This window comes from Ruditapes philippinarum, unplaced genomic scaffold, assembly GCF_026571515.1.
Source record: "Ruditapes philippinarum isolate M1 unplaced genomic scaffold, ASM2657151v2 ctg439_1_1_1_1, whole genome shotgun sequence".
Lineage (NCBI taxonomy): Eukaryota > Metazoa > Mollusca > Bivalvia > Venerida > Veneridae > Ruditapes > Ruditapes philippinarum.
Window position 1 is genome coordinate 90397 of NW_026862043.1, and position 17270 is coordinate 107666.

The 17270-nt window shown below is 33.2% G+C and overlaps 2 protein-coding genes across 8 annotated transcripts in view; one reads left to right on the top strand and one right to left on the bottom strand.

Annotated features, from left to right (window-relative positions):
• The window catches only part of LOC132717753 (dysferlin-like), a 90065-nt gene extending 74678 nt beyond the window's left edge, over nucleotides 1–15387 (top strand). For all 7 annotated transcript variants that reach the window (XM_060701315.1, XM_060701314.1, XM_060701313.1 and 4 more), the window contains 13 exons: nucleotides 656–811; nucleotides 4480–4571; nucleotides 5006–5176; nucleotides 8714–8859; nucleotides 9382–9524; nucleotides 9866–9954; nucleotides 10907–11050; nucleotides 11795–11885; nucleotides 12509–12608; nucleotides 13493–13680; nucleotides 14128–14237; nucleotides 14633–14780; nucleotides 15118–15387. In XM_060701315.1, coding sequence (XP_060557298.1) covers nucleotides 656–811; nucleotides 4480–4571; nucleotides 5006–5176; nucleotides 8714–8859; nucleotides 9382–9524; nucleotides 9866–9954; nucleotides 10907–11050; nucleotides 11795–11885; nucleotides 12509–12608; nucleotides 13493–13680; nucleotides 14128–14237; nucleotides 14633–14780; nucleotides 15118–15153 — 1614 coding nt within the window. In that variant the 3' untranslated portion in view covers nucleotides 15154–15387. The remainder of the gene's footprint in view (nucleotides 1–655; nucleotides 812–4479; nucleotides 4572–5005; nucleotides 5177–8713; nucleotides 8860–9381; nucleotides 9525–9865; nucleotides 9955–10906; nucleotides 11051–11794; nucleotides 11886–12508; nucleotides 12609–13492; nucleotides 13681–14127; nucleotides 14238–14632; nucleotides 14781–15117) is intronic.
• Nucleotides 15183–16147, bottom strand: LOC132717749 (uncharacterized). Its single transcript, XM_060701310.1, has 5 exons — nucleotides 16012–16147; nucleotides 15900–15971; nucleotides 15754–15861; nucleotides 15578–15685; nucleotides 15183–15313 (listed from the first exon to the last, which is right to left on the bottom strand). The coding sequence occupies exons 1-5, from the start codon at nucleotides 16145–16147 to the stop codon at nucleotides 15183–15185; spliced, it is 555 nt and encodes a 184-aa protein (XP_060557293.1).
• Between the last annotated feature and the right edge of the window lie 1123 nt (nucleotides 16148–17270).

Genomic DNA, 17270 nt, shown 5'->3' on the forward strand with positions numbered 1-17270 from the left:
GAAGACCAATATCAGCCAGGACATCTGTGCATTCTGATCATGATCTGCACTGTTCACTATATATTCAGTATGTTCTTATTTCAAAATTGTCCCTAGAAATGATGAATTGTTTTGTCAAGAGTAAAAAGTAGCAAGTGCATTTAAGATATTTAAGCATGGTTAGGGTTTAAAGGGTTTCTACTCAGGTGCCATGTTCATACTTGAATTAATGCATGTATGGGGCACCTGAAGTCTTCCTCCAAACTCCTCACAGTGATAACCTCCCTTGGCAGAATTGTAATCACTGCCTTCACAGACGTCACATGATGATGAAAGTCACATGACGTAACGTCAATATTCAAATGTAAATATTGACCGTTGCATAGAAAGTCATTTTTCTTTTTGTTTTATTTTTAACTTTTCGTACCTACGTTCATTATAGTTTATCAAAAAATTATCAAAAGTATACAAAATAATGAAAAATAAATTAAAAAGCTAAAAAATATAAAATATCAGAAAGTCTGATATATCAGATCGTGGTGGCAGAGATCTCTGTACTGTTAAGGGGAGATCACTGCGTAGGAGATTGGTCTTCCTCCAACAATAAAGCTGTGTTGGTGAGATTTTAACAACATTATGTTGGTTTTGTCGTGACGCGGCTCATTTATATTTTCAGGGTGCATTTAAAGTGTATCCACTGCCATCGGATCCCAATGAGGAGATTCCAGTGAAAGTTCTTGGCAATGTGCCATCAAGTGAACCAGAGGATTGTGTCATAAGAATATACTGTATCAGAGCTGAAGGGTTACAGCCTAATGATCCTACTGGACTGGTAAGTTTTAGAACAAATACATGTATTTTTGTGCCCCCACTATAGGGGGGGCATTTAGATTTACCCTTGTCCATCCGTCCGTCCGTCCGTACATACCCAGAGGTACTTGTGTCCATCGGTTCGTCCGTCAGTTCCCTTTATGTGTCGCACGTAGCTCAAAAAGTAATTGACCTAGAGTCATGAAACCTTACAAGAATGTTGCTCAGCATGTGTAGTTGTGCACCTGGGTATTTTCGTGGGGATATTTTTAGTATTTTTAGAGTTATTGCCCTTGACTTAGTAAAAATTTCCAATTTTCAACATGTGTCGCAGGTTACTAAAAAAGCATTTGACCTAGAGTCATGAAACCTTACAGGAATGTTGCTCAGCATGTGTAGTTTTGCACCTGGGTATTTTTGTGTGGATATTTTTAGTATTTTTAGAGTTATTGCCCTTGACTTAGTAAAAATTAACAATATTTAACTTGTGTTGCACGTAACTCAAAAAGTTTATGACCTGTAGGCCTGAAAGTTTACAAGTTACATGTTGGTCAGCATGTGTACTTATGCACCTTGGGGTTTTCTTGTGGCTTAATTCAGTATTTGTATTATTTGCCCTTTACTTAATAAAAGATTTTTAGCTCGACTATTCGAAGAATATGAGAGCTATTCTAGTCGCCCCGGCGTCGGCGTCGGCGTCCGCGTCCGCGTCGGCGTCTGCGTTGGTTAAAGTTTTTTGTAAATTCAAATATCTCAATTATTGCTTGAGATAATCAATTGAAACTTACAATACTTATTTATAGTAACAATATACATCAGATTGACAAGTTAGATAACTCTGCCTACAATATTGACAGAATTATGCCCCTTTTTAACTTAGAAATTTTGGTTAAAGTTTTTTGTAAATTCAAATATCTCAATTATTGCTTGAGATATTCAATTGAAACTTACAATACTTATTTATAGTAACAATATACATCAGATTGACAAGTTTGATAACTCTGCCTACAATATTGACAGAATTATGCCCCTTTTTAACTTAGAAATTTTAGTTAAAATTTTTTTTAATTCAAATATCTCAATTATTGCTTGAGATATTCAATTGAAACTTACAATACTTATTTATAGTAACAAAATACATCAGATTGACAAGTTCGATATCTCTGCCTACAATATTGACAGAATTATGCCCCTTTTTAACTTAGAAATTTTGGTTTAAGTTTTTGTAAATTCAAATATCTCAATTATTGCTTGAGATATTCAATTGAAACTTACAATACTTATTTATAGTAACAATGTTCATCATATTGACAAGTTGAATAACTTTGCCTATAATATTTACAGAATTATGCCCCTTTATAAATTTTGGTTAAAGGTTAAAGTTATTCAAAGATATTTACTTGAAACTTTACACACATGCTTAGGGTCATAATTGGAGAGTCATAATTGTATGTCACTGACCAAGTTCCATAACTCTACTCGCATTTAGGCTGATTCATCTCCCCTTTTCTACTTAGTCTATTGGTTAATGTTTACATGCAAGTATTACATATCTCAATAACTATTAAAGATATTTATTTAAAACTTCACATATGCATTTAGAATCACAATTGTAGGTCACTGACCAAGATCCATAATTCTATCTTGCATTTAGGCTGATTTTTCTCCCCTTTTTCAACTTAAAAATTCATAGTAAAATTTTGCTTGTAAGCTGTTATCTCCATAACTACTGAAGAGTTTGTGCCTTTTTGGGGACATTTTTATGCATTCATAATAATAAAGCAGTGATTTACTTGATAAAACATCTTTATAACAAGCCTGTGTACCTTTTCAGTCAATTTTATGTATTCATAGGTAACTAGCATTATTATACTCAATAAATCACCCTTGTGACAACATTTTGAATAGTCGAGCCAATACTGTCCTCCGACAGTTCTTGTTCGACTTAGAATTTACGTTAAAGTTTTTGTAATAGTTCAAATATTTTCAAAGTCCATTGACATATGGCTTTGAAACTTTGCACACTTGTTCACCATCATGACTCCAACCTGTAAACAGGAGGAGGTAACTCTATCAAGCATTTTGACAGAATTATGCCCCTTTTTCGACTTAGAATTTACGTTACAGTTTTTGTAATAGTTCAAATATTTTCAAAGTCCATTGACATATGGCTTTGAAACTTTGCACACTTGTTCACCATCATGACCCCAACCTGTAAACAGAAGGAGGTAACTCTATCAAGCATTTTTTTTACTATCTAGCACTTAGAATAGTCGAGCGTTGCTGTCTTACCGACAGCTCTTGTTAGTTTTCAACTTGGGCACATGTAGTCAAAAAAAAAATTTGACCTAGAGACATAAGATTGACAAATTGGTGGAGTGTGGGGGCACCCGTGTCCTATGGACTCATTTCTAGTTTTGTATTTATTTGCATTAAAATGAACAATATGTCTCAGTTTATAAGATTGCAAAAATAAAATATTTATGTTGCAATTTCATATGCATTTCGGTTTCTTTCCTTTAACTTTTCTACCCTTCACATTAAGGGGGCAGGGGACCTAAAAATGAACAATTTTGTATTTCAGTGTAGCCAGAAACACAACTCCAAATATTTCAAAATTTGTATCACAGGCAGATAACCAGTTGCACAACATTATTCAATGATATATGACATACATTGAAGAAAATAATAGTTTGCATGCATTGCTCCTGAAAAAAATGACTGACAGCAATTTATATAAACCCACCCAGCCAAAATCACACCTAAAATATACCAATATGGGCAATTTTCATGAAGGTGTAGCATACTCCAGAATCCGCCCGATCCCTTTAAAAATATCACTACGCACAGTGCAAGCAATGGAATTTTCAAAAATGACCAATAAAGTGTCTGTCATATGTTTAGATTTTTCACAAAATTTATCCAAAATTAGATTTTTCACAAAATTTATCCAAAATTTCTTACTTGTTTGGCGCCAACTGTCAAAGTTTGATTTTTAACTTTTTCACCTTCATTCTGAGAGTCACAAATACATACAAAGCTACCAAAATGCTTAGTTTCGGGTATTTTAAAACCCAAAAATACTTCTCATTTACTACACACAAACAAGAAATAATTACAATGACAGAGAAATATCAGAAGTTTCCAGTACCTTCAAAACACCACGTCTGAGTTATTAAAAAATTTGACCTGGGGCCATCATTCAAATATGTCCCCTGCCCCCTTATTTTACAGATATGCAAAAAAATGTCTAATCCGGAAACCTTTCTAATCCAAACTTTTCTTCTGGTTTGGAAGAGTTCATATAAGACAGGTTTCACTGTATAATGAGAGAATGATAATGAAAAATTTTTCAGAATTAATCTGAAAGTTAATGGTTAAGATTAATCTTAATTTCTATCCAAAATTTGAGCCAGAAAATCACTTATAATTATACAGTGAAAATCACTGAAAAGTGAAGGGGTAAAAAGTCGAGGCCTGAACTCTTGAATCTCTGTTAAACTTATGGACAAGTAAAGTTTTTGTTTTTGGTAAGGGTCCAGATTGCCAATATACATTATGGTTAGTTATTTCTTTGAAATCAAGTGCAGATAAATTGTATTCAGATTTTTTGTATCATATGAATTTAGCTTTGAATTTATTCATTAAATGTATAATCATGTACCTGTATGTATATATTTACTATTCTAGGCAGATCCATACATACAGATCAAGATAGGGAATAAATCTATGGACAGTAGAGACAACTATATCCCAAACTGTCTCGACCCCGTATTTGGAACGTAAGTTCATACAAGTTATTTTTTACTTTTTGTGGAAATTGAATAATGAAATTATACACAAATGTAAGAAAACATATTTGTAATGAGGCTTACCGAGGGACAAATATTCCGATCTGAAACACAAAGATATTTCAGATATTTTTTTCTTGCATATTCTACCATATTCCATTATATTCTTAATGAAACAATTTTCCATGGAAAACATGTCATTACACCCGTTAACTTCATTCATAACGGTAAAATTATGTCATCCTAAGCATGCCATTGCACAGTATGCGACTCATCTGGCACCCCCATGCCTGATGAAATTTCCGGTATGGGTAAAACTAATGGAAACGCCAGTCTGATATGCAAGAAAAGTTGTTCAATGTAAATATGGTTATGGAAATGTAATCAATATAAATGCATGTTGAATGAATTGATATATTTTTCAGGATGTTTGAGGTAACAACTGTATTACCGATGTATAAAGATCTAACAATCAAGGTGATGGACTATGATTTAGTGAGCAGTGATGATCTGATTGGTGAAACAGTGATAGATCTAGAGAATAGGTTGTTGTCTAAACACAGGGCTACTTGTGGTTTACCCATGTCATACTGTATGTAAGTAGCTTTATTACCAATTGTTCACTTATTGTTGTTGAACGATGTTCCTTATAGTACAAGTTTAGTTTATTTAAATTTTGTTTATTTAGGAAAATGGATATCAAGTTTGAGTGCATTTATGTAGAATGCGCAGGAATATAATCATGAAGGCCAATAGGCCTGAGTGATTAATTACAAAGCGTTTGAACAATAAACCATGCATTTTTAGCTCACCTGTCACAAAGTGACAGGGTGAGCTTTTGTGATCGCTTTTCGTCCGGCGTCCGGCCGTAAACTTTTACTTTAAATGACATCTCCTCATAAACCACTAAGCCAATTTCATCCAAACTTCACAGGAATGTTCCTTTGGTGGTCGCCTTTAAAAATTGTTCAAAGAATTTAATTCCATGCAGAAGTCTGGTTGCCATGGCAACCGAAAGAAAAACTTTAAATATCTTCTTTTAAAGAACCAAAAGAGCTAGATCTTAGATATTTGGCATGAAACATCTTCTAGTGAGTGTCTACAAAGTTTGTTCAAATAAAAGCCCTGGGGTCAAAACTGGCCCCGCCCCAGGGGTGTCATTGTTTTTAACTATATGTGTACAGTAAAAACTTAAAAATCTTCTTTTAAAAAACCAAATGAGCTAGAACTTAGATGTTTAGCATGAAACATCTTTTACCAAGTTTGTTCAAATCAAAGTCTTTGGGTTAAAATTGGCCCTGCCGGGGGGGGGGGGGGGGTAAATCATTGTTTTTCATTATATGTGTGTAGTAAAAACTTAACATCATGAAACATCTTCTAATGGGTGTCTTCCAAGTTTGTTCAAACAAAAGCCCTCGGGTTTAAACTGGCCCCGCTGCGGGGGGGATGGGGCTATATACAGGTGAGCGACCTCAGGGCCATCATGGCCCTCTTGTTATACTTTATTGCAAGAAAAATCAGTATATATTTCCATTCTAACATGCTATAAAAACAAGAATGATAAAAACATGGAACTACATTGAGCTTAGAAATAATTTCATAATGTTATTTGGGTAATTGGTGTCATTTTATGATGTCATATGTTTTAGAAGCATTTGTTTATATGTTTTGCATATATTGTGTAATAATGCATTTTCTATCCCTATTTGTTTGATAGGGGAATAGTGTGAAGCGTGTTTGACTTTGTAGTGTATATAAAGCAAAGGCATTTATAATGTTAAATATATTCAAGCACCTACCTCATCTGTTTGTCGTTGACTTCAAACCACTTGCCCCTCACTGCTGTGGGTTCGAATCCAAAAAGGGACTTTGGATTCTTTCATGTGAGTAAGCTATCGTGTTAGCTTACGGAATGTCGGTGGTTCTACTGAGGTCCCCCATTATGCCTGAAATAATGCACGGAAGGGCACCTGAGGTCTTCCTTCACCAGTAAAGCTGAAACGTCGCCAAATGACCTATACTGTGTCGTTATGATGTAAAACCCAGTCAAACAAACAAACAAACAAATATTAAAGCACCTCTTTGTCAAGTACAAAGTCGGTCCTATATATATATATATATATAAATATGAAGTTAAATAAATTTAAGGGTTATAAATTATTTGTTGATATTGTACATAATGTAAGAAAATATTAGACTTCTGCAAGCCATTTATTTGAAAATTGAAAAAACAAACATTTTCTGTTATATAAAGGTTAAGTTTTTTTTTATAAACTAAAACAGAAGTCTATTTTTGGACAGTTGCCATATATAAACATATATAAACTGTGTTTTTAGCTCACCTGTCACAAAGTGACAGGGTGAGCTTTTGTGATCGCTTTTCGTCCGGCGTCCGGCGTCCGTCCGTCCGTCCGTCCGTCGTCCGTAAACTTTTGCTTTAAATGACATCTCCTCATAAACCACTGAGCCAATTTCATCCAAACTTCACAGGAATGTTCCTTTGGTGGTCACCTTTAAAAATTGTTCAAAGAATTTAATTCCATACAGAACTCTGGTTGCCATGGCAACTGAAAGAAAAATCTTTAAATATCTTCTTTTAAACAACCCTAAGAGCTAGAGCTTAGATATTTGGCATGAAACATCTTCTAATGAGTGTCTACCAAGTTTGTTCAAATAAAAGCCCTGGGGTCAAAATTGGCCCCACCCCAGGGGGTCATAGATTTTCCCTATATGCATATAGTAAAAACTTAAAAAATCTTCTTTTAAAGATCCCAAAGAGCTAGAGCTAAGATATTTGGCATGAAACATCTTCTAGTGAGTGTCTACAAGTTTGTTCAAATAAAAGCCCTGGGGTCAAAATTGGCCCCGCCCCTGGGGGTCATTGATTTTCCCTATATGCATATAGTAAAAACTTTAAAAATCTTCTTTTAAAGAACTGTAAGAGCTAGAGCTTAGATATTTTGCATGAAACATCTTCTAGTGAATGTCTACCAAGTTTGTTCAAATAAAAACCCTGGGGTCAAAATTGGCCCCGCCCCAGGGGGTCATTGATTTTCCCTATATGCATATAGTAAAAACTTAAAAAATCTTCTTTTAAAGAACCAAAAGAGCTAGAGCTAAGATATTTTGCATGAAACATCTTCTAGTGAGTGTCTACCAAGTTTGTTCAAATAAAAGCCCTGGGGTCAAAATTGGCCCCGCCCCAGGGGGTCATTGATTTTCCCTATATGCATATAGTAAAAACTTAAAAAATCTTCTTTAAAAAAACTGTAAGAGCTAGAGCTTAGATATTTGGCATAAAACATCTTCTAGTGAATGTCTACCAAGTTTGTTCAAATAAAAACCCTGGGGGCAAAATTGGCTCCGCCCCAGGGGGTCATTGATTTTCCCTATATGCATATAGTAAAAACTTAAAAAATCTTCTTTTAAAGAACCTTAAGAGCTAGAGCTTAGATATTTGGCATGAAACTTCTTCTAGTGAATGTCTATCAAGTTTGTTGAAATAAAAGCCCTTGGGTCAAAATTGGCCCCGCCCCAGGGGGTCATTGATTTTCCCTACATGCATATAGTAAAAACTTAAAAAATCTTCTTTTAAAGAACCCAAAGAGCTAGAGCTAAGATATGTAGCATGAAACATGTTCTAATGGGTGTCTACCAAGTATGTTCAAATAAAAGCCCTGGGGTCAAAACTGGCCCGCCCCGGGGGTCATTGATTTTCCTTATATGTGTATAGCAAAAACTTAAAAATCTTCTTTGAAAAAACCCAAATAGCTAGAGTTTAGATATTAAGCATAAAACATCTTTAAGTAAATATCTACAAAGTTTGTTCAAATAAAAGCCCGGGGGTCAAAACTGGCCCTGCCCCAGGGGTGTCATTGTTTTTAACTATATGTGTATAGTAAAAACTTAAAAAATCTTCTTTTAAAAAACCCAATGAGCTAGAACATAGATGTTTAGCATGAAACATCTTCTTATGGGTATCTACCAAGTTTGTTCAAATAAACAAATAAAAGCCCTTGGGTAAACATTGGGGGGGGGGGGCTATATACAGGTGAGCGACCTCAGGGCCATCATGGCCCTCTTGTTGTGATTTAAGATGCAATCCATCAATATTGAATATTTTTTTGCTACAGTGAGGGACCTAACAAATGGAGGGATGCAATGAAACCTAAAGAAGTTCTGGAGGAATATTGTAAGAACAGAAATATGACACTGCCAATGTTTTATGGAAATAATAGTGCCAAGGTTGGACGTAAAGTCTACAAATTGTCTGAATTTGGTATGTATTAATACTGAACAGATAATTTCTTTTATCATTAAAACCTTAGTTAAAATACATTACACATGTATACAGCTTTTTATTTGGGTGACAGTCAATTCATAAGAATTGTGGATGTCATATTATAAGTTTATCATAGAAGAAACTGTTAAAGGAGTAATAATGTGGCAGTGTTTTTCTTGATATTTCTTTCCTTGTTTTCTAGTATTGCCTTTTGAATTTCCATATTGATGAGACTTTACATCTCCTGATAATCAATATAAGAATCTTACCCTGGCTTCCGATACAGACCCGAATATCTAGCTTGAAAGTAACTGTTTAAGGTGGTAACAAGGCTCTGCCAAGTCTCCGCTAAACAGTTACCCGAGAGCTAGATATTCCTGTCTGTACCATCATGTAGGAATACAAGTTTACTATACAACCTTTGCCCAGCTGCGCAGGACTTATAAACATACAACCTAAATATATATTGGGCCATGTAACTAGTTTTGTTTATACAAGTGTATTTTTCATGTATTACAGAAGGTGCAGGGAAGGTGATAACACCAGATCATGGTCCAGCTGACCAGAGACTAGCCCTACATATTCTCAACACATTGGATTTAGTGAAGGAGCATGTAGAAAAAAGGCCAATATATAACCCACTGCAGCCCAATATTGAACAGGTATTTTAAAAGTGATTGGATATTTTAACGATAAAGGTTATAGATAATCTGTTTTTAGCACTTCAATGAGTTTAGTTTTAAATTGTTTCAGCAAAGTTGAATACTTGACAAGATTTAAGTTAAACCTGAGAATTAAACTGTTATTTTTAAAGGTTGACATAGTTGTATTAGTCGGATATTAAGAAAGTTGCCATACTGGGAAGGCTTTTATTTATGCTTGTTCAAGATCTATACACGACTCTTCTTTGCACTATTCTTCTTAAAGTATTTGTTTTAAGCAAAAATATAAAAATTAATGCAAATAAAAATTTATTACAAACCTCTACAAACTAAATTTTCAGGGCAAGTTGGTGATGTGGGTGGATATATTCCCCAAGTCTATGGGAGAACCTGGACCACCATTTGATATCAAGGCCAGAAAACCAAAAGAGTAAGTTTTCATATATCTGTAAAATTTCCTTCAGGTTTAACTTTTCAGTACCGTATGTACCCAGTAGAAATAGGACATTTTTTTATAATGCCACATGAGTCAAATGAGATAACTGAATATTTTATGAATGGTGATGTTGGTGCATATATAGTTATGTAGGATAATACTAATGATAAAATGGAAATACATGTTACTTTAATAATAATGTATATTTACTTGGAAATAATTCTACAAATGTAGCTTGCATCATAAATAATTAATTGAATTATGATTTTTTAATTTTTTTTATTTTTAAAAATCCTAAGGCAGTTAAAAATGCTTTCACAGTTCCTCAAAAAGTCATCTTTTCAGACTAAAAAAAAATGTTAAAATTATAGTAGAAGACAAATCTTATTTAGGACTTTAAGAATATTAAGTAAAATGTTAATTTTACTATATTGATAATAATTCTTTTATTTTAGTATGATTGTAAGTCATATTATAGATATATGGCATTTTGACTATATTTATGGCTATAATTTTAGATACATGTTAATTTGACAATAATGTTTATGCCCGATATTTTAGATACATGCTAATTTGACTATATTTATGTCTGTTATTTTAGATACATGATAATTTGACTATGTATATGTTAGTGATCATCCGTGCTGTTCTACAGAAATAGAAACTTCGACGGGAGCGATAGCGACAGGAGAATGTTTCTAATTTCTGTAGAACAGCTGCGGATGAATACTAACATACTTAGTGTCAAGCTTTATTTGGCCTCATTATCATTCACTTTATTACTTCACTATGCGGTTCTATGAAGTACTATGAAAAATAGAAGTCGACTATGAAAGGAATTCGATATAGTATACGACTTTTGTTCTTCTATGAAAATTAACGCACAGAAATACATTTTCATTGGATGACAAATAAAGCTGGACACTAAATATATATATTATATTAGATACATGTTGAGAGCCGTGATATATAACACTGTGGACGTGATCCTAGATGAGACATCTATTACTGGAGAGAAAATGAGTGATATATATGTAACAGGCTGGCTTCAAGGAGCTGAGGAGAAACAGAAAACAGATATCCATTACAGGTACATTCTTATATAACAATGTTTGAGACAAAATTAGCCCATGTTTCATTTATTAATTTTGAAAAAGTTAAATTAATCCCAAGTAATAAACAAAGATTGTTTGTAAGCTACCCAAAGGGAGAGCATATAGTCGCTTCTTTGTTTGTCCGTCCATTCGCTTTTCTTGTCCTGGACATTACTGAAACTATAAAATACAAAAAATCAACAAGAAACTTTGTTGGTAGATAAATCTCATTGAGTAGAAGTGCAGTGCATAAGAACCATAACTCTCCTTGCTTAACTTTGGAGTTATTGCCCTTTGTTCATTTTTACACTTTGAATTTTGTCAGGAACATAACTCTGAAACTACAAGAGGTATCAACAAGAAACTACTTTTCTGTGCCCAAAGCCTATTTGGGAAGCATCTGGGTTTCTTGTTTCTTGCTTTGATTATTTATGTTGAATTATGAAATGATCAAAAAAAGAATTTTGAAACTTTCCTTGTATTATATAACATCCATATTATGAGTTATTTGATTGTCTTTATAATTTATTATAACATTTTTTATTGTGATGGTCACATTATCTTAATTTTTTTTTTTTTTTTACTCAGACATTTTAAAACCAAATTCTTTTTTTTTAAGTTTTATTTTACAAAATAATTGAAGTTTTTGAATACAATGTATTATAATTATATGCATGAATGAAATTGATTAATTTTTTAAATGTGATATCATTGGTAAAATGTTTGTTATATTATTAAAGGTCACTAAATGGGGAAGGAAACTTTAACTGGAGATTTGTTTTCCCATTTGAGTTTATGCCAGCTGAGAACTGTATGGTTGTGAAGAAAAAGGTAAGATTTTATGGAGGAAATTGTACGAAAATGGTAAAAAGTTCTTAATGCAAATTATGCTTGTTTCTCTTTGTTTTTTGGCCATTAACATTGTGGTTAGTTAAATTACCCAATTTAGAAATGAACTTTAGCCGTTTAGATGATGAATTGTGAAAAAATATGATTTCCATTACCATTATTATATCGATGTTATGTTTGTAAATGTTATCTTATTATAGATGATATATAATTATTGCACAAATCTAAATAAAGTATCAGTTCTGTTCTGTTCCTTTCATATTACATTTGAAAGCAATTCTTTATTGAAAATTCAAAGAATTCTTTATATTTAAACAAATTTGATATGGTCACTGTTTCTGAATAATTGTAATAAAATCTCTTAAAACAGTTAGCACCTAATTGACATTGTTGTTCATTGACATTTACATTATACTCTCTGGTTAGTTTTCTGGACCAAATTTAGATTTTCATCTTGATATCCCTAATATTGAAAATTGACAGTTCCAAAAATAATAGCTGGACGAATCCATTACATAAATTCTTCAGGTTTTGGGTTTAAATTTTATTATTTGAATATTTGATAGTGTGTATATATAATGTTTTGTCCTGTTGTATTTTATCAGGAGAAGTTTTGGAGTCTAGATGAGACAGAACAGCGTCTGCCAGCTATATTTATGATACAGGTCTGGGATAACGACAAATTCTCATTTGACGACTTTCTCGGTAAACACTTTATTACTGTAGTTTGTAGATTATAAGTTCTTAATTTCTTAATCAAATTTCTTAAAGGTACATTTTTCCTCAGAACTCAAATTTTTTGAATTCATTTTAATTGTCAAACATGTTTAAAATGATTTTATAATGATTTAGAGCATGTTAAACAACTTAAGAAATAGCACTACACATGTACTAATGTGTCACAAAGGTAGCAAAATGTGAAAAAGTAGTATTTTGACTTCCATACAAAATACTAATTCACTATAATTATACCAATTGCTAACAGCGCAAAAGATCTATATGGCAAATGAGTATTTTTTAACAATATACAAAACTTAAATCTTGTTAAAGAAATTAAAATGATAGCATATCTGAGGCATAATGGGCCTTTGATAAACTGGATAACAGACATAAATTAAACTCATTAAATTAAATCAGTCCTTTTATGAAGTTTGAATGATAAACACTTTAGTGTATAGTTACAAAATTTATTTTAGTTTGATTGTGTTGGAAGTTGTTAGCTAATAGGCTTATTCTCAAATCTGTAGCATCCAAGTGGAATCAACCAGTACTAAACAATTAGTGTTAAGTTTGTTTTTTATCAAGGACACAGCTGCTTGCCCCTGACAGATACCTCTTTGAAGTATTCATTAACTGATAAAACTATAGCTTATGAGTCAATTGCATGGGAAAAAAAGTTCTAATCCAATATTAAAGGGATTAATTTATGAGTATGGAAATATAAACAAAGTACAAAAATGCCAGAAAGAAAATGTGTTTGATTGGCTATATCTAACCAAGATTTTGCTAATCAGAAAGATATTATGGAATAACAAATGATTTGTCAAATCGTAGAAAAATATTGAAGGTACTGCTATATCTTTATACAGGTACTGTAGAACTTAACTTAAACAATATGCCAATGCCTTCCAAACGTGCTGGATCATGTGATCTGAAACAGTTACCGGACATCACCATGGGAAACACAAATGTGAAGACTGTGTCATTATTTGAACAGAAGAGACTTAGAGGGTTCTGGCCGGTCTATGATGAGAAGAATGGTCATAGAGAACTAACTGTAAGTAATTAATAAGGAGTTATTCCAATTTATATAAATAAGATTAGAAGAATAGCGGTACTATACTCTGTTTATTTTCTTGTTGACTGATAGTATTAAAAAGATCCATTGACCTTGATTGTGTGCGAGTGGTTAAGATTTAAATTATGTATTTAAATCTTGGCCATCAGTGCTTACCAGTGTGGGTTGTAAGCCTGATATCTTGAGACTGAAAGTAATTTCATGTGAGCAAGCACTTCATCTAGCTTGATTGATTGTTCCTCTCTTGTGCCTACTTGGGCCTTAAATTAGGTGAGCATTTGGGCTATAGTTTTACATTCACCAGTAAAACTGTTTAGTGACCTTTTTCTGACATACACATCAATTATTTTGATGTTGCTCTTATATGACAAGACTGAAGAATTAGATGTGATAAGGAGTATCTACTATTATTTTGTATACTTTCAGGGTAAAGTTGAAATGGAAATTGAGCTGATTACCAAGGATGAAGCGGATGTTAGACCAGCAGGTAAAGCCAGAGATGAACCGAACATGAACCCAGTTCTTGAGCCTCCAAAGTAAGTTCACTTCTATAATTGATCTTAGCTTGCAAGTACACAGACAGTTGTCTTAATTTAAGATCATTAGATTTGAATTGGTATCAGGTATTTGTTTACTTCTTGCTTGCCAAAGGCTGGAGTGATACATGGGGAACCTTCTTAGAGGTGGAGAAGACCTCTAGTTAAAAATCATTATGACAGTGTTGATATGACTAAATATCCATACCTCGAATAAGAACATTACATTATGATAACATTTATAAGTAATGCCAGTGGAATTGTTTTGCATTATGTAAGTACTGGCCAGTAATCTTGTTCTTGATTCTCAAGAAACAATAATCTGATTATTATTTTGCGTAGCTCTCTTTTAAATTTGAGGCATTTTATACATTGAGGCATGTTATACATTTCAGTCGACCAGAGACATCGTTCCTGTGGTTTACATCACCATTTAAGACCCTGCGTTACATTATCTGGGCCAACTACAAGTGGTATTTCATCATCGGTCTCCTTGTTCTTCTCCTCATACTGCTTGTCTTCTTGTTCATATACTTCTTCCCGGTAAGTCAACATTTTGTTACCTTGTTTTTCATTAATCAATAAACATTTGTAACGTTGTATTGTGTGTAAGATTTCATATACTTTTTTTCTTTAATTGTTAAATTTTCACTCTTGACAATTTGAACAATAAATAAAAAAAAAAAAAAATTACCAAAACATTTTTTTTTAAATTTTGGGGTTTTTAAGCTGAATTTAAATTCCATATACAGTGTTTTTTTCACAGTCAGAATCGTTATTCAGTTTCAAATGTTGTGTTTAGAATTTTCATTGCATAATACTTTTTCTAAAGCATGTTTTAATTAATGTTTAATTTAATTTTAATTTCTTATCTTTTCAGGGCAACTTTTCAGCCTGGATTCTTGGCAATAACTAAAGAAAGGCCTAAATGTACTGTGATCAAATTCAGGAAACATTTTTTTTGTAAAAGGAACATTTTGTTGTGATGCCATTATCATCTTGTGTAGAGTATGACAAAAACATGATACCATCTTTATATATACAATATATACATCTAGTTTGGAATATGATACCACCTTTATATATACATCTAGTGTGGAACATGATACCACTTTTATAGTGGAACATGATACCACTTTTATAGTGGAATATGATACCACTTTTATAGTGGAATATGATACCACTTTTATAGTGGAATATGATACCACTTTTATAGTGGAACATGATACCACTTTTATAGTGGAATATGATACCACTTTTATAGTGGAATATGATACCACTTTTATATATACATTTATTTTGGAACATGATACCACCTTTATAGTGGTACATGATACCACCTTTATATATACATCTAGTGTGGAACATGATACCACCTAAATAGATACATCTAGTGTGGAACATGATACCACCTTTACATATACATCTAGTGTGGAACAAGATACCACCTTAATAGATAGTGGAATATGATACCACCTTTATATAATTATACATCTAGTGTGGAACATGATACCACCTTTACATATACATCTAGTGTGGAACATGATACCACCTTTATATATACATCTAGTGTGGAACATGATACCACCTTTACATATACATCTAGTGTGGAACATGATACCACCTTTTATAATATACATCTAGTGTGGAACATGATACCACCTTTATATATACATCTAGTGTGGAACATGATACCACCTTTACATATACATCTAGTGAGGAACATGATACCACCTTTATATAATTATACATCTAGTGTGGAACATGATACCACCTTTATATATACATCTAGTGTGGAACATGATACCACCTTTACATATACATCTAGTGAGGAACATGATACCACCTTTACATATACATCTAGTGAGGAACATGATACCACCTTTACATATACATCTAGTATGGAACATGATACCACCTTAATAGATAGTGGAATATGATACCACCTTTGTGCATGTTGTATAAACATCTAGATTGGAACATGATACCATTTTTATAGTGGTATAATGATTCCACCTTTATAAAAGTGATAAAAGCACCAAAAAAATGAGATTTAAATGCAGTACAGATTTCAGAAGTGCATATGGACTTTATTTGGGAACTTTGTTGTTTTGTTTTTTTAGCTCACCTGAGCTTGCTCAGGGTGAGCTTTTAGGATCGGTGAATGTCCGTCGTCCGTCGTCCGTCGTCCGTCCGGCCGTCCACAATTGCTTGTGAACACTCTAGCGGTCGCATTTTTGCCTCAATCATCATCAAACTTGGTCAGGATGCTTATCTAGTTGAAAGCTCGGATGAGTTCGAACATGGGTCATCTCGGATGAAAAACTAGGTCACAAGAGCTAAAAATAGAAAAACCTTGTGAACACTCTAGAGGTCACATTTTTGACCCAATCATCATCAAACTTGGTCAGGATGTTTGTCTAGGTGATAGCTCGGATGAGTTCGAACATGAGTCATCTCGGATGAAAAAGTAGGTCACAGGAGCTATAAATAGAAAAACCTTGTGAACACTCTAGTGGTCACATTTTTGAACCAATCATCATCAAACTTGGTCAGAATGCTTGTCTAGTCAATTGCTTGGATGAGTTCGAACATGGGTCATCTCTGATGAAAAACTAGGTCACAGGAGCTAAAAATAGAAAAACCTTGTGAACACTCTAGTGGTCACATTTTTGACCCAATCATCATCAAACTTTGTCAGGATGCTTGTTTAGATAATAGCTCAGATGAGTTCGAATATGGGTCATCTCGGATGAAAAACTAGGTCACCGGAGCTATAAATAGAAAAACCTATTAACACTTTAGCGGTCACATTTTTGCATCAATCATCATCAAACTTGATCAAGATGCTTGTCTAGGTGATAGCTCGGATGAGTTCGAACATGGGTCATCTCGGATGAAAAACTAGGTCACAGGAGCTAAAAATAGAAAAACCTTGTTAACACTCTAGTGGTCACAATTTTGACTCAATTGTCATCAAACTTGGTCAGGAAACTTGAATAGGTCATTGCTTGGAATAAATCGAACATGGGA